We start from the raw sequence: 26,435 nt of genomic DNA, 5'->3' as shown, positions 1-26,435 counted from the left end.
TAATGATTATTTACAACAAAACTGTGCAAATGTTTTTCATAGGTACTGTGAGATGTTGTTTTTCATTTGTCCTTAGCACTGGTAATTTTGACCCTACTATGAAACAAGTTATGTGGGGATGATAATAATAATGTTAATAATCATAATTAATGTTAATAATTAATAATGTCGATAATAATGTTAATAAAACTAATACACACATTCATTTTCGTTTCCATGTTTCTACAGGTGGTAGTGGTGTACTATCAGAGCAACATGTTAATTAAATCAAGTAGGATATTTAAGGAGGAAAATTAAATAGTATAATTGCCAAAAGAGCCTGTGTAATAGACTTTATCAGCTATATATATATTGTTCCCCCTTCATCCCATTTTCTCAATGACACAAGTTGCAAGGACTGCTTCATACCAGTTTAATGTATCTGAAGGCAGAGCAGCCATGTCCCCTTACATTTGGGGAAATGGGCAGTTAATTCCCAAGTTGAACCTCTTTCACAATCAGACATACCCTTTATAGATTTAGAGCATGATCATTACTTTCTAGGACTCCTCAAATGTGTTGCAATTATACGTCCAAATGCAATCAAATGCCCATAGCCTATCAGGTCTACATCCAATTAGCATTGATTATGCCTTAACATTACTCGCACTTATCTTGACACTGGAATGTAAAGCACCTGTCTCAAAATTCTATCCGTATGCAATATTAGAAGAGGGAATAAGGGCACACTGCAGGGAAGAAAATCAGGTAGGGAGAAAATCAGTCTTATCAGTGCTTCAAAATGGCGAATTCCTGGTTAGGATCTTTTGCATCCCTCCTATGCAACTCTAAAATGTTATCCCCCGCCCCATGACATGTTATTACTGTCCTTCTGTGGATGTTGGAGTAAGATCAGTTCTGAGCACACCTAAACACCCTCTGGAGTCTAGGCTGAATGAAAATGTATCTATGCCTTCCAGTCCTTTCTGGCACACTCCTTATTTCACTTCACTATTGTAAATGACAAGGACATGCTGGTGGCAAGGAGGGACTGAGATGTTGTTTTGAGCATGTGTCACAGCTACTGAGGCCATAGGAAATAGGGTAAATTGGGTTTCTAATATAAATATGAGCTATTTGTTCAACTTCATAGAATCACAGAATTGTAGAGTTGGAAGGGACCATGCGAATCATCGATTCCAATCTCGTACAATGCAGGAATCTTTTGCCCAACGTGGAGCTCAGACCCATGAACCTGAGATTAGGAGCCTCATGCTCTGTTGACTGAGCTGTCCTGAGAATAGTTTCATTTCCTTTCAGAATAGTTTCATTGTGTTAGAAAGTTATGGAACTCCACGATTAAAACTTTATAGCTGTTTTGGCAATGTCAAAAATGTATTCTACTTAGAATAACTAGCCCAGATTTGCTAATATGATGGTATTAAAAAGCAAAACAAAAAACACCTGTATATATTATTTGTTTCATATTTTAGTGTAAATTTTGTTTTCTTTCTCTTTTTTTGCATCACTCAGAATTCTGTTTTGGACAGATTGGGATGCCAATTTTCCTCGCATTGAGTCTGCTTCCATGAGTGGAGCGGGAAGGAAGATAATATATAAAGACATGGATAGTGGAGCATGGCCTAATGGCCTTACTGTGGATCATTTTGAAAAACGAATAGTATGGACAGATGCCAGGTAACAATGTTCCCTGTGCTTTTTGTATGAGAAAAAGAAAAGTTGCAGAGCTGCTTTTATTCTTTGTCTTCCCATCCCTGCAAGTAGGAATGAAGACACAAGAAGTGTTTGGGGATGAATGGGAACAGCTCTATTAATTTTTGCCAGATTCTCATCATAAGGAGACAGGTTAGCAACAAGCTAACAACCCTTCAGTGCAGGCCGCCTCCACTTCATGTGAGAGCTGGGATTCTTCCTCTCCCACTCTCAACCTGGCATGAGTAATTCCACCCTGTGTCCAAGGACCAGATCAATCAGATGATCTATCTATGCACGTCTTCAGCTGTTCACTAAGCCATGTGCACAACAGACACCAGGCACTTCTATGGTGGCATAAAGTCAAGCCACTCATTGTGTTCAGACTCCCAGAACCCAACAATAGCTCCCGTTTCATATTACCTCTCTCAGGCAGCAGTGAGGCTGTGCTGCTTACAACCCCCACCAGCTGATCTCTGTTGCATACCAAAACCAAAGAGGGGGAAGAGCTAAATGGTGGTGGCTGGTGTTATTTTTCTAGAAAAAGAGGAGCCGGAGCTCACCATAAGCTTCTCCCTTTTTCTCTTAGAATGGCAATGGTGCCCACCTGAACTCCTGTGAGCTCCAGCTGAAAAAAGCCTTGTTGGTGGGGCTGGTGTAATGTAAATGCATCGGAAGGAGTGCAGAATTGGCCCCATTGACATTATTGCACTTCTCCAACCTCACTGCCTATCCAACGCTTCCACTCACAGTCTCGGTGAATTGACTAGAGGCACGTCCGTTAAGGAAGCTGCCTTCACCATGTCAGATTTCTTAGTCCAGGGTTGGGAACCATATTGCCTTCCAGATACTGCTAGGTTAAACTTTCATTATCTCTAACTATAAACAGTGCTGGCTGGGACTGAAGTGAGTTGAAACCCAATGACATCTGGATGACTGCTGATTAGCCACTCACTCCTGCTTTAATTCAGTATTGTGTGCACTGACTGGCAGCTGCTCTCTAAGGATTCAGGCAGCCCCCCCCCCCACCCACCCTCCCCAGTTGTTCCTGGAGATGCCAAGGATTGAATCACTGAGCTATGATCCTTTGCCAAACATTTGAAATACATTCCTTTCATATTTGTTTAATTTTCCAGAATGTAGTTTCATAACTGCACTAAGCCCAGTTTCAGAATTCTCTCACAATGGATTTCTGTTTGGGGGGTTATCTTTCAGGTCAGATGCTATTTATTCCGCACTGTATGATGGAACTGACATGATAGAAATTATACGAGGACATGAATATCTTTCTCATCCCTTTGCTGTCTCTTTGTATGGGAGTGAAGTATATTGGACAGACTGGAGGACAAACACATTGTCAAAAGCCAACAAATGGACAGGACAAAATGTTAGTGTGATACAAAAAACTAGTGCACAACCTTTTGATCTTCAAATCTATCACCCAAGTCGTCAACCACAAGGTAAATTAACACTTCTAATGAAAGTGTCATAGTCTTTTTGTTCATAGTCAGATTCTACATTACATACCAGCAATATGAATGAATATCTCTTAAAGGTAAAGGTAAAGGACCCCTGATAGTTAAGTCCAGTCGCGAATGACTCTGGGGCTGCGGCGCTCCTCTCGCTTTACTGGCCGAGGGAGCCAACGTTTGTCCGCAGACAGTTTTTCTGGGTCATGTGGCCAGCATGACTAAGCTTTTTCTGGCGAAACCAGAGCAGCGCACAGAAATGCCATTTACCTTCCCGCCAGAGCGGGACCTATTTATCTACTTGCACTTTGATGTGCTTTCAAACTGCTAGGTTGGTAGGAGCTGGGACCGAGCAACGGGAGCTCACCCTGTCACGGGGATTCAAAGCACCGACTGTCTGATCGGCAAGTCCTAGGCTCAGTGGTTGAGACCACAGCGCCACCTGCATCCCCTGAATATCTCTTAGCTAATAACTATTATTATTTATATGACTGACTTGTTAAATTAACATTATGTGAGTACCACTTCAAATTCTTTTTAATGCTTCCTGTTTTGTGCTGCTTATATAAATAAAAGGAGCATTTCTGAGCAGCATTATTGTTGGATAAGTGACATCTTAAAACTTTAGCAATATTAAGAGCACTAAAGAAATCATAAACATTGAGTTAACAGCCCTTTGCATCTGCTTCAGTGAAGTATTACCAGCAATCGGCTGGAAATGGGAGAGAGTGGTTAGATTTTTTTAGCCCCAGGTCAGAACCATAACAAATATTGTTTTAGGCTGTGTTGGTATATTGTATACGGCATTGACCTGGGAACCTTCTCATGTTGCCATTACTTTTAATAGATCAGTATGGAATGGGGGCAAATGTTAACAGCTACTTTTTCCTGTGGTTTATAAGGACTACGGCAGCAGGAACACCTCTTGTGATTTGAGGCAGGGGAAGGGATCACAAGTATCTGCTTCCTTTTTATAAGCCTCTGCTGTAAATAATTGCAGTTCAAAAAGGCATCTCTCAGCATGCCATCCAAATTACAAGTCTTCAGATTATAAAAATATATGTAGTATTATTTTGCATCTATACAGAAACAGATCACTTACCAGCAGTGCTATTTTTCTAGAAAAGAGATGCCAGAACTCACCACAAACACCTCCATTGTTCTCTTAGAATGGCAATGGCACCCACCTGAGAGGTGCTGGAACCGAATTCTAGAGAGTTCTGGCTTTTAAAAAGCCCTGCTTACTAGGGAGATAATTCTGAAGAGGTTATTCTGAAGCTTTGATGTCTTGAATCCAAAATTCCCATACACAGAATGCAGTAGAGGAAAGGGATTTCCTATTTCTCATCCCTCTTACATCCCCCTTTGCCCCCTGAAAAGCTGTTCCAGGGGTTTGGGGATGCTTCAGAGCCGCGTGGAGTCAATATAGGGTTTTCAGGGACAAATTGGTGAAAACTGCTTGACTTTAGGGAGCCTCCACAGGATCTCAATGTCCTCCAACCCACGTGAGTGAGCACACAATTCAGAACATAAGAAGAGCCTGCCAGATCAGGCTGGTGGCTCATCTAGTCCAACATTCCGTTCTCGCAGTAGCTAACCAGATGCCTATGCCGCAAGAAGGACCTGAGTGCAACAGCATTCTCACAGAATTTTGTAGAGTTGGAAGGGACCCTGAGGGTCATCTAGACCAACCCTCCTGCAATGCAGGAATCTCAACTGAAGCATCTGTGATAGATAGCCATCCAACCACTGCTTAAAAACCTCCAGTGAAGAAGAGTCCATCAGTGGCAAACTATTACTATGGTGTAGATTTGTTTGCCATTCTCTTCCCTTCCCCTCTTCTAATATATCCCCCCCCCCATTGTCAGACTTCATTGGTCTCCTGCAGAATACATATATTTGTATGTTCAGTTTACATTTTTAATTCTAGCTCCCAATCCTTGTGCTGCTAACAATGGCAGAGGTCCGTGCTCTCATATGTGCCTGATCAATCACAACAGAAGTGCTGCGTGTGCATGTCCTCATCTAATGAAGCTGTCTATAGACAGAAAAACATGCTATGGTAAGTTTCTCTCTCTCTCTTACACACACACATATTCTCTATTAACAACTTAAATTTCAGAGCAGAGGACATGTTGTTCACTGATAACTTTGAGGGTAACTCTTGCCTCACATGAACCAACAAAATGCCCAAATGTATTTGGCTTGTCAAGCTTTGATATTTATTACTTTCGCTTTTTTGTTCTGGATGTGTCTAGTACATTCACCAAACTTATCTCGGCAGAACAGGGAGGTTGGCAAGCAGAAAGGGCATCATCAGAAAATGATGAGGCAGGTAAAGTGCAGAATGAAAAAAAGTACTTAACAGTTTTTAATCTCAGTGTACTCATCTGAAATGGTCTTGATATCACTTTCGGAGTCTTAGATCAGAAAGCAGCTTCTAAGAAGAAATACTTTAAAACTGTAGTGATGCATTATGATGCAAACACATTGGCAGGAACAGCATATTGATTTTGCTGGTGCATTTGCTGGTGCCTCACTGCTATCTCACACCTTCCCCATTATATCCTAGTAAGCCAGGCATAGGCAAACTTGGCTCTCCAGATGTTTTGGGACTACAGTTCCCATCATCCCTGACCACTGGTCCTGTTAGCTAGGGATCATGGGGGTTGTAGTCCCAAAACATCTGGAGGGCTGAGTTTGCCTATGCCTGTAGTAAGCCAATCTGATGCAGCTGCTTGGAGGTCAGATACGCACCACTTCCCCAGCACACTGCCTGCTATTGCCATTTAGAATTACCAAATAATGTTATGTCTTTTAACAATACAGTGGTACTTCGGGTTAAGTACCTAATTCGTTCCGGAGGTCCGTTCTTAACCTGAAACTGTTCTTAACCTGAAGCACCGCTTTAGCTAATGGGGCCTCCTGCTGCTGCCGTGCCGCCGGAGCACGATTTCTATTCTCATCCTGAAGCAAAGTTCTTAACCTGAAGCACTGTTTCTGGGTTAGCGGAGTCAGTAACCTGAAGCGTATGTAACCTGAGGTAACACTGTATTCTGAACTACAGATACTTGGATTTTAAACGATTTCTTAGTTTTTTATCTGTTTAAAAACAAACATGGCTGACTTTTTACTTATCATGGGACAATGTGATCTTCTACTAATGACCAGATGAATGTGCTTACCTGCTTTGTACTAAATTATGTATGAAAACCAGATTATTATAATATATAAATGTATAACTTAGATAATCATTAAAACAAAATATAGATTGTAATAATATTCCATTGATCTGCATCTAATAAATGGCATACCTAATTTTTTACAGAAATCAAAAAATTTCTTCTTTATGCCAGACGTTCAGAAATAAGAGGTGTTGACATAGAGAACCCATACTTCAACTACATAACAGCCTTCACAGTTCCTGATATTGATGATGTAACAGTTGTAGATTTTGATGCAGCAGAGGAGCGTTTATACTGGACTGATGTGAAAACGCAAACTATAAAACGGGCCTTCATTAATGGGACTGGTTTAGAAACTGTTATATCAAGAGGTAAACATATTTTAAATGCAACGTTGCAAGTCCAGCTGGTGGACGGGGCTAACAAACTGAACTGTGAAGATCTGACAACACTTTTAATAGCAGCACTCTTATGCCTAAAAACATCTTGTTGTGATGTTTAATGTGCAGAACTAATCTTAGGTTATTTGGTACAATACAAGACACTTGTCAATTATTACATAATGCACATATCTGATCTAGTTTGAATCATTCAGCATCCTAAGACTATATTGAGAAATAATTTTTCAGGTTAGAAATGGTGTTGTTGAGTAACTGCGTTATAAGAGCAGGAAGGGCTGCAGATCACTGGTGGAGTATGTGCCTTGCACAGAGAAGGCCTCAGATTAAATCTTCACATAGATTTGAGAATGACTCTTGACCGAAACCCTGGGAAACCGCTGCCAGTCAAGTGTAAATACTGAGCTGGATGGACCAATGGGTCTGATGCAGTGTCAAAGAGCATCCTGTGTTCCTCAAGAGCCCTGCTGGATGAGGCCAATGCATCCTGCATCTAGTCCAGCATCCTGTTCTTGCAGCAGCCAAACAGATGCTTACAGGAAGCCCATCAGCAGAACATGAGCAATACACTAATCCCACTTGCCCCCAGCAACTGGTATTCAGAGACATAGCATACTGGATGTTTTACACAGTCATTGTGACTAATGTTCTTTTGTAGCCTCATCCTTCATGATTTTCTCTAACTTCTTTTTAAAGCCGTTGAGGTTAGTGGCCACCATTACATCCTGTGGCAATTAATTCCACAGTTCAACTATGTACTGAATTAAGTAGTACTCCTTATTTAACTCCTGAATCTTCCAATATTCAGCTTCATAAAATAATCCCAGATTCTTGAGGGAGAAAAACTCAACGCATTTTCTCCACACAATGCATAATTTTATATATTTCTGACAACATGTCCCCTGCCTTTTACCCCCAACAAAGAAAACCCAAATGTTATATAATCTGTACTCATAGGAGTGTTGCTTCAGCCCCTTGATCATTATGGCTTCTCTTTTTGTACCTTTTCTAGTCTTGCTATATCTAGAACTTTACAAGTGCAGCTACTCTATGGGTCTGTGTAACAACACTCTGATATTAGCCGTTTAAATTAAATCTTTTCCCTAGCAATACCTAACATGGAATTCACCTTTTTCCACAACCACCATTTTAATTTAATTCTGCCGCCTTTTTAAAGCCTTCAAACAAGTTCCCAGGAGGATATGGAATTTAAGCATTTTGAATTCGCTCTTAATGATACATACCACAGCAGCAGTTTCATGTTTGTCAAATATTAAGAAACCATTGATGCAGCACTGGGATTTTGTAAGTAATTCTCAAGTTCTAATCCTTCTGCCCTGCATCATTAACAATGTTATGTTGGAGAGTCATCATGGAATAGCTAAGGCAGTGGGTATATAATATAAACTTTAGGACCCACATTTAGTGGTCTTGCTAAGTGAATTCAGTTTCAGTCTAAGGGAAATTAGAACAAACAATCCTTCAAAGATGCTTCAGGGGCAGAATCTTATTTGTAATAAGCAGATAAAGGCCATCGATTTCATAACCAGCTTGTGAGCTGCAGGAGACATCTGGCCACTTTTGATAATAGATTAGAAGGCTGAGCTAGATGCATCTCAGTCTGGTCCAACAAACCATTTCTTAAGTTCTTAAGTTCAATTTTCTCACCATGAAATTCAGCATTGAAGGGACAGATTCATAGTTTAAGGGCATTTTTTTTAAAAAAAGAAAGAAAAGTAGATACTGCTACCGATCTATGAAACAATAATACTTAAATTTGTATTGTATGGGACCCTTTCACACATTCTCCACTGATATTTTGCAACCAACACAATTTTCACAGGTGTATGAACAATGCCTTTCTAAATGCAGAAAGATATGGGAAGATGTGGGCCATTCACTGTCCATAGAACTCTTCCACTGGAGGGAAGGAGGAGATTTCATTGACTTCCCCTATATCTCCCTGTGCCTCCATTGAAGAAAGCTGCTCTGGAGAAGCATGGGACCCTCTGGAACAGTATGGGAGATGGCTCTGCAAGCTGCAGGGTGAAATCACCCAAAATTGCCTCAACCTTCCTTCCACCAGTAGGAGCCTCTGCTAGATCTCTGTCCCTTCCATTAATTGAAAAATTATTTCTAATTACAAAATGGCAAATGCATCCATCTCATTACCTGTGTTTTGGTCTTCCTGTTTACAATTTCAGTGATATTTAAAGCCTTCTTAAAATGAGTGAAAACTTCTTGGTAGAGCTGATTAGGCAACTTATTTGCTGTTTGACATTTTGCAGACATTCAAAGCATTCGGGGACTGGCTGTGGATTGGTTATCCCGTAATTTATACTGGATTAGCTCAGAGTTTGATGAAACACAAATTAACGTGGCACATTTAGATGGCTCTTTAAAAACCTCGGTTATACATGGAATTGATAAACCACAGTGTCTTGCTGTTCATCCAGCTAAAGGGTAAAGTATGATTATTTACACCAATATTTTTGCAATGTCTTTCAGGTGAAATTTAGGTTGATCTCATATTACATGAGGGTTATGTTCTTGCCTATTGCGTGTATAAGCAAAATCTCTTAACGCCAGAACACTCCACAGGAAACCGTAAAAACCCAACAAATCCCTCCAACTTTCTCCGATGACCTTTTCTGCAACCTCTCCAGCCTCTTCTGATCTCTCTCCAACTGCCTCCAATCTCTCTCTGCACTCCACCAACTCTCCATCCATACCCAAGTGTTCTCCCAGTAGCTGATGGGATTGCTGGCCATTTTCTTCCTGCTCTCGTGCTCTGTTTGCTTATTTATTTTGGGGTGCTTTGCATATAGCTGCAATCACATATGTGAAATCCGTGTAAGATGAGCTCTGCTTGTACTAACTAGTAAATTAAGTTATGAAGTGATGCCTCTGTTTCTTGTGCATCGCGAGCTTCCTAATATAGATAACCCATTGTGGGAGTTGGAGTCCCCATGAAATCTACTAGTTGTGTATAGATCACAATTTTCAGAATTCCACACCTACCAAATGTGGGGGGGGGGGGGGCGGAGAGAGTGGAAGAAGAAATCACAAATGGGGTTTCCATGCATTCATCTCTGATGAGGATGTTATTTGTTTGAGGGGGGAGGTTCTGTGTTGCTTTTTCACCAATCTATATTGTAGCCCTGTGGCATGGTCAGTATATAATGTTACCATACTTATTTATTTAACTAAGGGAAGAATGTGGTCAAAAAAGAATATTGTAGAATCTATACAGAGACACTCTGGATTCATGCAAATTTTATTTCCAATATGATAATGCAAAACAGAATAGGATTGCAGCTTAATCTTTTTTAATGTAATTTTTATTTGTCTTGTTTTGTAAAGAAAACTTTTTTGGACTGATGGAAACACCATTAATGTTGCAAATATGGATGGCAGCAACAGCAAAATACTGTTTCAGAATCAAAAGGATCCAGTTGGTAAATATTACTACGATCACTCATTTTCATGTAGAGTTACTTTAGTGCAAATTTCTGTTAAATGTATGATTTTAAGGAGAAAAGTAGGTGACAATGTATACTGTTTGGCTTGCTGGGTCACAGCTTGTGCTGGACTGAGAATGAGGAATCATGGGTAATCTGGCTTCCAGATTTCAATTTACTATTGTATTGTTAGAATTGCTGTATGAGTTGTGGAGATACTCCAAGCAGCATGTGAGTTCCATTCTGAAAGCAACAAGTTAAATGGATAATCAGGGAGGGAGGGCAATACAGAAGCACACAGCACTATGGATGAAAACCAGTGGTGTCTGTCTGTTAATGGAATGGACACCATTTACAGAATGGATTTCTCTTCGCCCCTGCAGCCCCACATGCAGCTCCAAAAACTACTCCAGAGGTGTAGGAGGTGGTGGGAGAGCCTGGGGAAGTCATGCTGCACGAGTGGAAGCCTGCTCATGTGACATGTCACCTTAGTTTCACAGTAGTATCTTTTCAGTGCCCCGAATCCAAACTACAGACCAAATTTAAAATTCTCTATCCAATAAATCATTCTTGCCAGACTGATAGCATTGATTTCAGCTCTTGCCATTCTGTAGCCAGCGACAAAAAGAGATAAAGGAAAATTTCTCTCTCGTGTTTCTAGATTGATGTATCCATGGTTTTTGATTAATATATACTGTTGTTACTAGCGGCTACCGCTCAAACATTTTATCATTATGTAGTTCTAATAACTTTCTCCTGAATGCTGAAAATTATTCATATTGTCATGTACTCTTCCAATTGTATGATACAAGGTCAGATTTTGTTTTCTTCTAGAAACTTAACATTATAGCATTCTTCATTTCTCCATCTCATCATTTATTATTGCTTTATAGCATCATGTTTGACAAGCATGGCACGTAATTAACAAGATTATCGTAAATATAATGTGCTTTTGAGTCTGAGAAGTACCAGATAATCTCTTTGAATGTTCTCAGAGTTCTAGGAACACAAAATGATAAATTATTTCTAAATGTCTGTTTTTGGGAGATAGTTTAATTGACTTTTTATTGCTAAGTCCTAAAATATTCACTTGTGATCTATATCACTTAGAGCTATTTTAATGACACTCATTCTTTCCATGGTCTGGTGATACATGAATGATAAAAGAAACAGTGGCTCATTATTCACACAGAGATAAAAGGGTCAGCAACATTGAAATTTTAACCAAGACACAATCAGAGCATTTCTTGATTACGACATTTCAAATTGTACCCAATGCAAACTAATACGTTGCTGTTTTTAACAATTCTTATCTGCATTATGCTGTCTGTTTTATGTGCAGGAGGTAGAGTAAAATCATGAAATCTAAGTTGGGAAGGTGAAAAGTGAGCTTAATGGTAGTGTGGGATGGGAATGGGGTACTCTAGAGGATTACTGCAGGAGAATGGTAGAGGTTTGGCTAGCAAGTTAGTGTTTTTAACAAGATATTAATGTTTATTGCAAGAGTATGTAGCGCACAAGCTTATGCAGTTACTTAATAATAATAATAATAATAATAATAATAATAATTTATTATTTATACCCCGCTCATCTGGCTGGGTTTCCCCAGCCATTCTGGGCAGCTTCCAACAAAATATTAAAAATACATTAAAACATCAGTCATTAAAAACTTCCTTGAACAGAGCTGCCTTCAGATGTCTTCTAAACGTCAGATAGTTGTTTATTTCTTTGACATTTGGTGGGAGGGTGTTCCACAGAGTGGGCGCCACTACCGAGAAGGCCTTCTGCCTGGTTCCCTGTGACTTCACTTCTCGCAGTGTGGGAACTGCCAAAAGGCCCTCAGTGCTGGACCTCAATGCCCAGACTGGATGATGGGGGTGGAGACGCTCCTTCAGGTATACTTTAATATAGCATTGTCTTTTTAAATAGGTATCTACTTTGCTAACTTGTTACTTAAATACCGCTTATTTAATGCTACTATTACTACACCAAGACAGTTTTGTGGAACCTTTTAAAAACCCTTTTTCCATATTGCCCTTCTATTTACTCCACCCCAGTTAAGCCTCATGAACACTGTCACTGCAGTCTTTCATTGAAGTCTCTGTTTCAACTCCTACTGACCTATTGAAGCACATGTCTGGTTTTGCTGTCCTGGAATCTTCCTCTGGCTCTCTTACCAAACACCACAGCCTAGCATTGCGTGTTCAGACCCAGAGACCTCCCCCTTAAATAAAGACACATTTGACTCAAATTTTAGTTTTGGTTTTTGGCAGAATTTAGGCCACAACTTTATTGATTACAGAAAAGTGAGTGGTTGCATAGGCTCTGGCTCAACTAGCTCCCTACACCCTTGCAGGTAGCGCTAACCCAGAGCTCTATCATAGGTCAGCCAAGGGTGAACACCTGAGGCAGGTGAAAAACCTGGGAGCAGACTCTGTTCACTCCCCAGATGCTCCCCTTGACTCAGGCACAGGCACAACCCCCTTTCAGGGGTTGACCAAACTAAGTTGAGTCCCTGCATTCCTTTAATGGATACTCTTCACATAGGGATGGTGAGACCGTTCTCCCATCCCTATCACTTGAACCAGTGCCCAACCACAACCTTACAAGTTGTGATGATTTGCTACGCGGCAGGTGAAACCCAAATGGCAACAGCCAATCAGCCATGTGGGGGAAATTCCTGCCGTGCTCCTGCGATTGACCTTGTTATGACAGATGACACAAGATGGCATAGCAAGGTCAATCGCAAAAGGCCCTAAAATTAGGGAGAGGTGAGCGGGTGTTCCAATGCACGAGCCAAAAGAGGATGTTCTGGGTCATGTGCATGGGTTTATATAGGTCCCTCAATCCGTTTAGACTGCACCCCATTGGCCAGATTACACCCAGCAACGAGGGACCTACCAATTGGGTGTTGTGGCTATCCAATGGACCTACCTACAACCAGGAGGTTAGTCTCCAGGTCTCACCGCAACATGTGCCCTCTGTTAGGGAGGACACGATTTCCCAGCTGCCTATCACTCCTTGTCCCTCAGCACCATAGATAGGTTCTCCTCTCCTCTCTTCATCTTAAAAGAAGTAATTTAGTTACCTCCAACTCTGGATTTAGGGCAGTGCAAGTGCACAGGGCACCGAGCCAAAGGTGTGCATTATTATTATTATTATTATTATTATTATTATTATTATTATTACTACTACTACTACTACTATTCTATATTTATGTGTACCTACTGAGAAAATTCATTAAAAAGCAACTGTACCAAAAGGAATTATTGTGAAAATGAGGAATATTTAGTGGGGGGGGGGGACTCCAAATTTTGTTCTCATTCAGGGCCTTATTACCCCAGCAAGTTTTGGGGCCACCAAGTCACTCTGCCTTCCTTTCATGTCTTTGTTTTCCTCCCTCCTTTTCCTCTGCTGTCTTCTTCTTTTGGCTACCCACCAGGAACACCGAGCAGCAACCAACACTGACTGACCTTTGTCTGATTAGCACCCAGACTTATATTCACTTCTTCTGGCCAGTCTAGACAAGCCCTAGCCAATCACTGTGCCTAACTAAGAATTCTAAAGCTGCAACCACCAATCAGAATATGCACACCTTTGTTCCTTCTTTTGCATACTGGCAATTCTATCTCCAGCCCCTCCTCAGTTATCAGTTAATGTCCCTCAGGGACAGTTAAACCAACTTCCATCTGACCAGACAGAAGACTTTGCCCACCAAGCACATTGCAATACAATAACAGAATACATTACACAATACCCATTAAAACACAGTTTTGAATAAACAGGATTTCTTTGCAGGTTCATAGATGGACTATGACCCTATGTCAAGAGGTTAGACCTAGCCTTGGTAATGCACTGATTAGTCACATCCTGGTTAGTCTATGTGGGGCTGCCTTTTAAGACAGTTTAAAAACTCGAACGGGTGCAGAATGCTGCCACTTGGTTGCTGCTGGCTGTTAGGAAACCAGAGTACATATGATACTAATACTGTATCAGATGCACTGGTTACAAAATCAAGTAGATCTGTATTATCTGGCAGTTCTGAAATGCAAGAATGAAATCTGCCCAAGGTGTATTACACCATCAGCAGTTACATTGCTCTGTTCCATATATTTTACTTATTCTGTATGGAGTTAAATACCGCGGGGATAGGGTTCTAAAATAGTTTTCTTTAATGTCATCCAATATTAATCTTGGCAAGATCTTTATCTGCATTCAGTTCGGTTCTATGCCTAAATTCTGGCGTAAATATTTCCTTACGCACTTGCTCATAAATGTTCCTGGTGTATTAGAGTTGTGACTTTGAGGTGCTGTGGGTAGGTTGCTTCTGTGTCCAGTAAACTGGAAGATTTTCAGTTCTTGATGGGGTTGCATTTCCCTTAAAGGATAAATTACATATTTTGGGGATCCCCCTGGATCCAGTCTTGTCACTTGAGGCCCTGGTGGCTTCTATGGCTAGGAGTGACTATTTTTATCTCCTGTGGGCTCAACAGCTATGACCATTCATAGATTAGGGTAGCCTCAGCAATCAATGTAGTAACCCTGGACCACTATAGCTTCAGTAATCCTTGCCCCTGAAACATTACAATCAATTGGTCTGCTATGGTGCATTCTACATAGGACTACCCTTGAAAATGGTGGGCAAGCTATATTTGGTACAGAATGTTTTTGCTATGATTTTAAGTGGGTAACAAAAAGCGAGATCCAAAAGGAGCTGCTTGAAAGAGCAGCATAGAATGTTTGTTACCTTGCCCTATTGTACGAAGATGAGCTTTCTAATAGCATTAGTAAAGCCACAAAATCTAGAATTGTAAAGAAACAATAATTTATTTAATATGAAATATTTCTTTTATTAGAGTTCACTGGATTGATTTTTGTTTTGAGTAAGAAAGTGTTCAATAATTGAGTGGTTTATGTTTTTTCTTGTTGGTTTTTAAAATCTTACTTACTTTGCCAGACCTTATAATCATACGCAAATGTTGAAATACAAGTGCATCATAATCTTGTCAGAACACCCATCTTGCATTCTATGAGTGAGTACTGGTACTGAGTGAATAATTGCAGCCTTCAGGCAGTTTCGGCTGAATGAATTTTGCTGCTCTTAAATAAAAATAAAAATTCAAAGCTAATCCATTGTTTAATATTCCTAATTTAGATTTATTGCTTGATTTCAGAAGTATTAAGAGCAAAAGCTTTATTCATTAATTAAATGAACTCATTAATTAGAAGTATGTGGTTGGAGTCATTAATTAAAAGTATTTTCCAGTTTATATTTCCCTTTCCTGATGAGAGTCCCCCGTAAAATCTGTTTTCAAATAAACATGTATCTTCCCTCACACATCTCAATCTTCCACTATGTATGTTTCTTACACTGTACACTCTTTATGATGTAGAGTGACCGTAGTGGTGCATAGAATGCAAAAATACTGGCCTAGACCAAAATTCTGTGCCAATAAAAATGAAGTTATTTAACCTAATACTACAAATTCAAAGTAATCAATTTTGTATATTTTTGCTTTTTTGAAATAAGTTATTCTATGGATAGGGTCCAGAGTTCTCCTGAAAATGTGCCTCCACGAAGATGAATCAGTGTAGTTTATGGCACACAGGTCTGCAAGGGGATGATTCTTCTTCCCCTTAACTGCACTGAGCCTCCACTGAATGTCAGTCTCTGGAGCCCTTCCATTCACAGAAGGGACAAGCACCCATTGCCTGCTAGTGGTGGAGAAGAGTAAGGCGCCATTCTCTGGTAGTCCTACGATGGCAATATTGCTAGGCCTCCATCTGACTCCATCTAATGAATTTCCCACATATTTCTGATCTGGTTGTCAAGGAGGGTGGAAGGAAAGAATTTTTTTTCCCCATGCTCTCTGCTTGTGTGAGACAAATGTAGAACTGAGAAGAACCTTATACATCAGCCTTCACAAACTTGGCACCCTCCCAGTATTTTAGATTACAACTCTTATCAGCTCTAGCCAGCATCAAAACATCTGAGAGAGAACCCGTTTAGTGAAGGCTGCTATACAGAATGCTTGCATAGTACTATCAGGTTCTTATCCTAAAGTGTAGCTATACTGCTACTGTCAAAATATGCTTTTATATCATGTTTTCTATAAACCTGCGGCTTGCTTAGTATTCCACTTCTCCATTCCCCCCCCCTAAAAATGCTAATCTAGAACACAGCAACAGTAATTAATGCTAAGCAATCATATTAAGTACCTTTTCTAGAAAGAATTGTATGGTGACCATATGTTTTCTCAGAACAGTAGACAACATATTCTGACACTCTACCCTAGTCTCAGAGCGATACAAGATTCCAGGGGTTCTAGGCGATCACCCTGGGTTCCTGCTTCCTTTTAGAAATGAGGCACAGCAGAGACTGTGGTGTCTTTAAGATAATATGATTTATTTGCACATATATACAACCTGAGCCTGTGATGCTGGGGTTCACAGCATCAACACCCCATACGGTCTTTATTTCTCCCATAGCTATAGCCTTGGATTCAAATAGAAATCAGCCATGGCTCTCTGTCTCTCTCTGCCTTTCCATCCTGCAGCTTTTTGCATCCAGCTTCTAGCTCATATAACTCCTCTCAACTTTGGCTTTCTCTGTTGAGGGAGGGGGCTCTACCCATTTGCCATCTAGCACGAGCCCTTTGATACTTTGTTGTTTCAATTAGCTATTAGCATTTGTTGGATCCAGGGATTAGAAGTGTCTGGCATCCAGTTTGGCACCTCAAGCCTCGATTAAATTCTAACACTTAAAAGGATCCAGGAATTTAGAGGTCTAGCACTCACAAACTCACAACACTATTCAGCCAAATAAAAACTTAGCTTGCTGTTTGCCGCAAACAGTTCTTTACTTTTTAGATGACTTAAAATTTGTGGATAAATTTTGCTATTGTGAAAGCAATAAAAAAATAAAGCATAAGTTTTAAATTGTTTCAAATATGCTTCATGTATTTTATTTTTTTTTCAGGTTTATCTATAGATTATGCAGAAAACAGGCTTTATTGGATCAGTTCAGGAAATGGAACCATAAACCGATGCAATTTAGATGGTGGCAGTTTTGAAGTAATAGATTCAATGAAAGAAGAACTAACGAAAGCTACAGCCTTAACCATTATGGGTAAGTAAACAGCTAAATAAGCATGTTTGATATTCAGCATTTCATTTTCCTGTCAGCCTTTCAAAGTAACTCCCACGTTGCTCTGAAAGTACTTTCTTAGTGTAATTTTTTGAAGTTAGCCTCTTTTGTTTTAATTTTTTGGTTTAAACTATTGTTTGATGGATAAATTTTCATTGAGGTATAGTATAGAAATCTTCTTTTAAACTAGATGGTTTTAGAAACTTTGGAAGTTAGGTGATTTGGGGAGTGCATTATTTTTATCCATGGGAGTCTCTCTGCTCCATAGTGAATATAACATTATCAGTTATAGCCCCTTTTCCATTTTTGTAACAAACCTTTCTATACCTCCCTTTTTGGTATTGTGGAATATGCGGCTTTTAGTATTTAGCTGTGCAAGTAAGTCAGGGCTGCTATTAAAGAACCAAGATCAGTTTCTAGAATTGCTAGTTTAGGACTGGTACAGGTATACCATGCCTCATCCATTAAGGACAGGGACCAGAGGTGGAAGAGCCTAGGGCAGCTCAGCCGGTAGAGCATTACACTATTAAACTTAGGTCTGTGGGTTCAAACTCCACATTGGGCAAAAGATTCCTGCATTGTAGGGGGCTAGACTAGATGACCCTCATGGTCCTTCCCAATGCTAGCATACTATGATTCTTGCAAATTGCTTGATATAAATAATGCTCTGAACAAAACTGAGGGCGAATCTACATTCACGTTTAATGCTAAAAAAAAAAAAAGTTAAGGAATGGTTCTGATAACCATATAGCCCTATGACGTTCTTTTTAATAATGTGTTTTTAAAATGTGACACCAGAGCGCTCTGCAGAGCAACTAGTTGTGGTTCAAGGACCCGGTCCCCGCTTTGTGGAATGAAGACACACAGACACAGTGTATAAGGTTAATGGGCAAGCAAAGGCCACAACTTTATTGATTACAGCAAGTGAGAAGGTATTGGCTTAGGCATTGGACCACGACAGATTGACTCCACCCACTCTGAGAGGGGTGAGCCCAAAAGGGGTTTATTCACCAGAAGGTGGAGCCTGTTGATGCTAATACAACTATAAGCTTACCTGTGGGCGTGGAGCGCCAGCCAGGTGAGTGGGCAGGGGGCATAACGCCCCCTGCGTGATGCAGGAATCGCGTCCCGCCCACAACACCTCCCCTCTTGGAAGAGGAGAGGCTGTATCATACACTAGGTAGACCTTGTGGAAAGGAAGCAAAAGGAAACCAAATGGGACTTTTTCTATCTTGATCTTTTAGAATGATATTTCTAATACTGTTCTAATAATGTTTAAATGGTGAGTGTAGATCCAGCCCCAGAAACACAGACACCCCACCACACAAGTACACAAATTTTTAAACAAGTACTAACAAGTTTTGGGAGGTTTTTTTGTTATTAAGAAGGAGACTATAGCACCATGGTATGCTTCAAATTAATTTCAAATCCTCATTACAAATCCTGGCGATGTGGCACCCTTGTTAGTAACCATGGCTTTAGCTGGTATAGCCACATGATAAATTGCTGCTGGTCACTGGAGGTGCTGCAGGCCTTTCTTAAAGCTCAGAAGAGCGGGTAGCCCACTCCTTGATATCTGTAGTTCAAGGTAAATCCTTAGGATTTGCAGGGCTTGGTGAGGGATCTGGTGCTGGTAGGTCTATGTTGGATGGACCAGGGAGTAGGTCCATTTCCTTAGAGCTGCTGCTTTTCAGGGAGTCTGAATCCAAGGACTCTGCATGTGTGGCTGTGATGGGGACAAAGGATGTTCTGAACATTGTGCAAGCTTCCTACCTCATCTTCTGTAGGAGAATGCAGGATAGCCGGCTGCTGGGTTGGTAACAAGTAGGGTTTGGTGGCATGCTGGTGTCAGGGGTGTCAGTGGTTCGCCTCATTGCCTGTTCTGCACTTTGGGAGTGGAAATAAACAAGTCAGGGATGGTCATTTAATTGGACTGGTTAGGCCATAACTAGGAGTCACAGCTGCAGATACAGTAAAGGAGGGTCAAACTGACATAATCTTTAAACAAAAGGTTTTGTAGCTTGGGCATTTATATCTAATGCGAAGACCCATGCAATTATTTATAGCAATTAGTAATGAAGTATGTATAATTTGTGGTGGTTTGGCCAGTAAAATTGGTGCTTCTGAGGAATAATCACATGTGACATGTTATTTTAACCCCACCTGCATCCTACAATGTAATACTCTGTAGTATCTGGAATTGACAATGACCAGCAGTATTGGAGCTGATTTAAAAACAATGACAGGAAAGGATCCATTACTCTTATTAAGAATAACTATGTGTGGTTTTGTATGGCATTGCAGTGATCCACTGATGAAACCAATCTGCCTTATGAGATTTATTCATACAAAGTTAGAGGTCTGAGCCAAGTTTACCTTTTGTTTTCTGTTATTCATGGAGTTTGAGGAACTGCAGAATGCTGCTTAGACTAAGACAGGCTTCCTCAGCCTCGGGCCTCCAGATGTTTTGAGACTACAATTCCCATCATTCCTGACTGCTGGTCCTAGGGATCATGGGAGTTGTAGGCCAAAAACATCTGGAGGGCTGAGGTTGAAGAAGCCAGTTCCCTGTATCCACAAGGCAACTCTCCTCTTGTGCTGCAACTGAAAATGACATAGCCATGTCATGTTCTTTATTGTACTATGAAGGACCCTGTATCATGATGTCATCACATAGCACATTTTCCCAGCTCTAATGTAGCTTATTGGCAGCCACTGACAGGATTAGGAAAACAATGAGGTGATGTCACAACAACATAATGTAAGTGATCCTTCGCATTACAGGAGAGATGGGAAAAGGGATCATGAGGATATACTTGTTAATCTCAAGTACAATGTGTTGTGCTTCCCTGACTGGAGCTGACAGACAGGGCAGTAAAAGCAAATCACTATTTTTTTAGTTAGTTAAAAATGTGAAACTGGAAATGTTCAGAGTTTGGGTATTTGGTTTTAATCAGGGTTGTCAAACTGTGATTTGTTGCCTAGTCAGTGTTTTCAGACTGTGCTCTACTACTTACTCCAACTGCTAATTTTGCCAAACTCAGAGGTGGTGATGGTAGGGGGAGAGTCTGTTGTTGCTGTGTTTAGTTTCTTCTGCCTGCATCAGTGAGGGTGTGTTTTAATTTTGGGGGAGGAGAGAACTCAAACAGGCAGTGCTGCTGGTGCCAACTACCAGACTCTGCCTGCACCACTACTAGACCCATTTGGTTTTCCAGCACTATGGGCACATATGAGCCTGACGTTGGCACTGCCAAAGAAGCAGGATCAAAAACTGAACCATTTTAAATTAATAATGATTATTACTTGTTGTCATGGGAGCTGGAAATGCTTTTAAAACTTAGGGGTTTTTTTAAGTTTTAAAAAACAATTCTGCAGCAATTCACAATGCCTGGCTCTATGAGAAGCAGGGTTCCTTTGGCTCTTGTTGAGAACCCAAGTGCCTAGGGAGCTGTTGATGAAGAATGTGTGTGTGTTGTTGTTTTTTTAAGTAATATAGAGGAGGAATGAGAAGGACGATAGACAGCTCTGCCACTGTAAGAAGTCGGATTGGTGGTGTCTGGGGATCCCTAGATCGTGCTGAAGACCCCTTGATGTTTGGCACTGGCCCTGCAAATTGTGATGGGTACTCCGATGGTGTTTGTGCAGGGGGAATGGTCTCAAGTTCCATTGTCAGCATCACCAGTTAAAGAGCATAAATGGTAGGAGAAACGTAGTTGTCAGACAGAATAGGGCAGCATTGTGCTAGGCAAATTAATGGCTCAACTAAGTCTAAGCAGCTAATTAAATTCATATTCCCCCAATAGCTGTTTCAGTAGCTACCGTTTCTGTCACTTACTAAATAAAATGGTGAAATTGCATCTACATATTCAGAAGTGCCCACTTTAGCTCTTAAAATTATTGTTCATTCCGCTGCCCTTTTTTTTGTAAGGAGAACAGCCTCCCCTCATGCACCCTTTACCCGAATCAAACTCCTCTTCCCAGATGCTTGGAAGCTGTGGCTGGATGGCTGCATGGGAGCCGGTTGAAGTTAAATCCTTTGAAGACACAGGTCCTCTGGCTGGGTCAGGACGACATGGGGTTGGGCGGCCAAATCCCATCTCTTGCAGGGGCTCAATTAGTGCCAGCGCCTTCTGTCAAGAGCTTGGGTGTAACCTTTGACGCCTCCCTTTCTATGGAGGCACAGGTTGCAGCCACAGCAAAGGTGGCATTTTTTCATCTCCGCCATATTAAGCAGTTGGTCCCTTACCTTTCTCGCCCTGATCTGGCCACAGTGATCCATATGACGGTCACCTCCAGGCTTGATTATTGTAACTCAGTCTACACGGAGATGCCCTTGAAGCTGACCCAGAAACTCCAGCGGGTGCAGAATGCCGCAGCGAGGCTCCTTAGGGGGTCCTTGCCGCAGGATCACATTCATCCAGTGCTTTACCAATGCTGCCCACCATGCGTTCTATCACCGGAACCAGGCAGAGGGGGAGTCAATCAACAACTACACCACCGCCCTGCGACAGGCTGCAATGCACTGCGAGTTCCGAGACTTAGACGATGCCCTGATGGATCGAATCGTCTGCCGGGTCCGGGACATCCATCTGCAACGGTGTCTCCTCACCAAGCCAGACCTCACGCTACAGAAAGCCATTGAGGAGGCTGTGGCCTCAGAAGCTGCTGATCCGCAAGTCCAGCAGCCCGCGTCTTGCTAGGAAGCCAGTTCCAGTGCATCACAAAGAGGCCAGCAGTGATGAGGCATCCTCCAGTGAAGACGATGACGTGCACCAGTTCCAGTGCATCACAAAGAGGCCAGCAGTGATGAGGGATCCTCCAGTGAAGACGATGACGTGCACCAGACAAAGCGGGAGCGCAGGAAGTTCCAACAAAAGTCCAAGGGCCAACCGGAATGTGCCGGCTGCGGAGGCAACCATTCCCGTGCCAAGTGTCGATTCAGAGATGCCATCTGTTGGATATGTTCCAGAAGGGGCCACATCGCTAAGGTCTGTCGATCGGCTCCGTCTGACACCCCCCCCTTCACCGACTCGCAAGTCCAAGTCTTCACTCCAGTCTGCCAAGGAAAGCTGTTTCGCTCTCACCAACTGCCGCTGCCCGTCTGGAACTACGATTGGCCAAACTGACTCACCTACGCGACACAAGCTGAACGTCACGGTGCTCACTGAAGGAGCTTCATGTGACATGAAGATCGACACCGGGTCTGCCCTGTCCATCGTGTCTTGGAGCACCATCAAAAGACTGGTACCCAGAGTGTCCAAAAGGCAACTCGACTCTCACCGCGTACACCTGAGAGACTACCAGGGAAACGACATTTCCGTGGTAGGCGTTGGCCGGTTTCGGGTCGCCTTCAAGGATTTTTCGGGCCTGCTCCGACTGGTGGTGGTCGAAGGTCAGCGGCCAAGCCTCCTAGGGCTAGACTGGTTTGATGCCCTTGGCCTGGAAGTCACTGGCATCAACTGCATCTCTAACGCAGAGACTGAGGGTCTGGTCAAAGACTTTGCCGAGGTTTTTGACGGCACTTTGGGGCAATATACAGGTACGCCCATCTCCTTTAGCCTTGATCCACAAGTCGCCCCCATCAAGCTAAAGCTACGCCGGGTTCCCTTTGCTCTCAAGGCTAAGGTGGACGAACAACTGGACAAGCTGATCGCCCAAGGAGTTTTGGAGCCGGTTGACCATGCCAAGTGGGAAACCTCCATCGTCACACCTGTCAAGCCAGACGGGTCGGTGAGAATCTGCGCTGACTACAAGTGCACGATCAACAAGGCACTTCAGCAGCACGCTTATCCGGTTCCTGTTGTCCAACACCTGCTGCATTCCCTGGGTGAGGGTAAGGTCTTCGCTAAGCTGGACCTTGCCCAAGCCTATCAACAACTGCCCATCGATGATGCCACTGCTGAAGCCTAGACGATCGTCACCCACCGAGGGGCATTCCGTTGCCGCCGGTTGCAGTTCGGGGTGAGTGTGGCTCCTGGCATCTTCCAAAGCCTTATGGAGCGTCTCCTGCAAGGGCTTCCGGGCGTGGTACCATATTTTGATGACGTCTTGGTGTCCGCAGACTCACACCAGCAGCTGTTCGAGCGCCTCCGTGCTGTGCTGACCAGGTTCCAAGAGGCCGGGCTCAAGGTAAAGAGGGAGAAGTGCCAGATTGCTGTTCCACAGGCCTTCACCCGACCACATCCAAGATCCGCGCTATCCAGCAGGCCCCCATCCCAAAGAACAAGACAGAGTTGCAGGCGTTCCTGGGGCTGCTGAACTTTTATAACATGTTCCTGCCCCACAAAGCCATGGTGGCTGAGCCTCTTCACCGACTCCTCAGCACAAAGACGCCTTGGTCCTGGGGTCATCGGGAGACGGCGGCCTTCAACGCGGTCAAGGCTCTCCTTTCATCGTACAGTGTGCTGGTACAGTACAGTGAAGCCAGGCCGCTGGTCCTTGCCTGCGGCGCCTCACCTTTTGGCATCGGCGCTGTCCTTAATCGCCATTTTCCAGACGGAAGAGAAGCACCGCTCGCCTACTTTTCCAGGACGCTATCTCTGACTGAATGGAATTACAACCAGCTCGACAAGGAGGCACTGGCACTTGTGGCTGGAGTGAAGAGGTTCCATGAATACCTCTATGGCAGGACTTTTGACCTCATCACTGACCACAAGCCGCTCCTGGGCCTCCTCGCCAGTGATCGTCCAACTCCACCGGTCCTCTCGCTGCGCATGCTGCGATGGACTGTTTTCCTGGCTGCCTACCACTACCGGCTCGTCCATCGCCCGGGGAAATTGATGGGCCATGCCGACGCCTTCAGCCGTTGCCCTCTTCCAGCGTTTGTGGAAGACCCGGCTCCAGCTTCATCGCTCCTCCTGATTGAGGATCTTCCAGCAGCGCCTGTTTCAGCTGCCACTGTGGCCTCCACATCTGCCCAGGATCGCACCATCAGCCGTGTGCTCAATTGGGTGTGGAGGGGGTGGCCACAAGGGCCTTTTGCATCGGAGTTCCAACCGTTCGCAACTAGACAACATGAACTCTCGGCTTATCGCGGCTGTCTGCTGTGGGGAGACTGTGCCGTGATTCCCCAAAGACCCCGTCAACGCGTCCTGGAGGCTCTGCACGTTGGCCACCTGGGAATCGTCAAAATGAAGGCGTTGGCTCGGTGTTACGTCTGGTGGCCTAACATGGACGATGCCATCACTGCCTGGGTGTCCGCCTGTCAAGCGTGCCAATAATCGATGCCTGCAACTTCAGTACATAACAAACTGCACTGGCTCCCAGTGGAGTACAGGGTCAGGTTTAAGGTGCTGGTTTTGACTTTTAAAGCCTTACGCGGCCTAGGACCCACTGACCTATGGAACCGCCTCTCCTGGTATGCCCCACAGAGGACCTTAAGGTCCACAAATGACAACACCTTGGGAGGTTCCAAGTCACAAAGTGGTTAGATTGGTCTCAACTAGGGCCAGGGCCTTTTCAGTACTGGTACCAACTTGGTGGAATGCTCTGTCACAAGAGACTAGGGCCCTGCGGGACTTGACATCTTTCTGCAGGGCCTGCAAGTAAGAGCTGTTCCACCTGGCCTTTGGTTTGGACTCAGTCTGACCCTTATGTTTTCCCTCCCCTTACGGTTTTGATCCATGGGCTACTTTTAAAATGAGGCTGCATTTTAAATTGCATTTTAACCTGTATTTTAAATTGGTCCGTTTCCCCCCCCCCCATTATGTTTCTATTGTAATTTTACTGGTGTTAGCCGCACTGAGCCCGGCTCTGGCCGGAGAGGACAGGGTATAACTAAATCATTATTATTATTATTACTATTAGCTTTCCTGGAGAAAGATGGGGGATAGCACTATCTTTAAGGGATTTTTCTTCTCACAAATATGTCATTACTGAAGAACAATTAGCATGGCTTGCCCCACTTTACCTGTTATTGGGTGATCAGGAGTAGCCATGGGGAGGGGCAGCATTGCAGATCTAGTCTCTTGACAGCAGCATCACTCTTGCATGCAGGGCCAGTGTGGGGACAGGGCCGGATAGCAGGTGGCCTCTGTATGCAGAGAGGAAAACCCCAGCCCAGTTGGTGAAATCAGCAATGAGTGGAGATAGGATGATTCACTCTCTGTTTTTCCTGAGTCTTGGCAACAATGCTGCAAGGCCAGTGTTGATTCGCCCCTCTCATATGCGAGTCCTGGGGCAGTTCCCTTCAGTTCCACGCCCCCCACCTAAAAAAAGCTCCACTTCAGACATTGCATTTGTTAGCAAGTAGCAATAAAGTTGAGAACCAACACCCTTCTTCCTTAGAAAGACCTTGATTTAGGCATTGATTTGGATTTTCTTAGACAATCTACATTTGGTGAACAGTGAGTCATTGTGAGGCAGGTCACAGTGGATATGCAAGGGGCAGGGGCATCTTCTTTGGAGATGTTCTTTAGTCTTCTTCAAGCCCATCCCACTTGTGACTAAAAATTGATGTAAATATATCAAACAAGCTTTCTGTTAGTTAAGTGATAAATATAATATATTAGAACAAATAAACTAGGTACATAATTGATAAAATATGATACTGACAGTTCAAATTAGAATTAAGTATTGTTCTAGTAGTCAAGCTTTCTGAAATGCACATATCAGCTGTGCATTTTTATATACTCTTATATAATGTAAAATTGTTTTCATTGTGTACCATGCTGATTTTAACAAAGATTTAATGGAAAGGTCCCCTGTTTTCCTCCATCTCATTTTCTGTGATAACCATGGCCGAAGGCAAAAAAGTTCCTTTCCAATTCTTCATGTTTGTTTTGTATATGCACCAGGATATGCATGCATCCTAGCAAATACATTTTTATTGAATACAGAGGCAAACAAATGACAAATACTTGGAATACCTGAAGTGTTTTACTTATTTCACACAGTATAGAAGTGTAGAAAGTTGTAGCTTACATTTTAAATTAAATGATGCATACATTATATTATATTATATTATATTATATTATATTATATTATATTATATTATATTATATTATATTATATTATATTATATTATATTATTATATGACTTCCCCTAAACAGATATCCATCTATGTACTCTTTAGCAATTCAAT

At 42.5% G+C, this 26,435-nt stretch overlaps 1 protein-coding gene across 3 annotated transcripts in view; it reads left to right on the top strand.

Annotated features, from left to right (window-relative positions):
* Positions 1 to 26,435, top strand: part of LRP1B (LDL receptor related protein 1B) — a 782,700-nt gene that overhangs the window by 607,731 nt on the left and 148,534 nt on the right. For all 3 annotated transcript variants that reach the window (XM_079992449.1, XM_079992450.1, XM_079992448.1), the window contains 7 exons: positions 1,513 to 1,677; positions 2,908 to 3,152; positions 5,092 to 5,223; positions 6,490 to 6,717; positions 9,033 to 9,207; positions 10,108 to 10,202; positions 17,185 to 17,334. In XM_079992449.1, the coding sequence (XP_079848575.1) occupies positions 1,513 to 1,677; positions 2,908 to 3,152; positions 5,092 to 5,223; positions 6,490 to 6,717; positions 9,033 to 9,207; positions 10,108 to 10,202; positions 17,185 to 17,334 (1,190 nt within the window). The remainder of the gene's footprint in view (positions 1 to 1,512; positions 1,678 to 2,907; positions 3,153 to 5,091; positions 5,224 to 6,489; positions 6,718 to 9,032; positions 9,208 to 10,107; positions 10,203 to 17,184; positions 17,335 to 26,435) is intronic.

Source organism: Podarcis cretensis (genome assembly GCF_951804945.1).
Source record: "Podarcis cretensis genome assembly, chromosome: 1".
Classification (NCBI taxonomy): Eukaryota; Metazoa; Chordata; class Lepidosauria; order Squamata; family Lacertidae; genus Podarcis; species Podarcis cretensis.
This window is presented reverse-complemented; position numbering and strand designations above follow the sequence as displayed.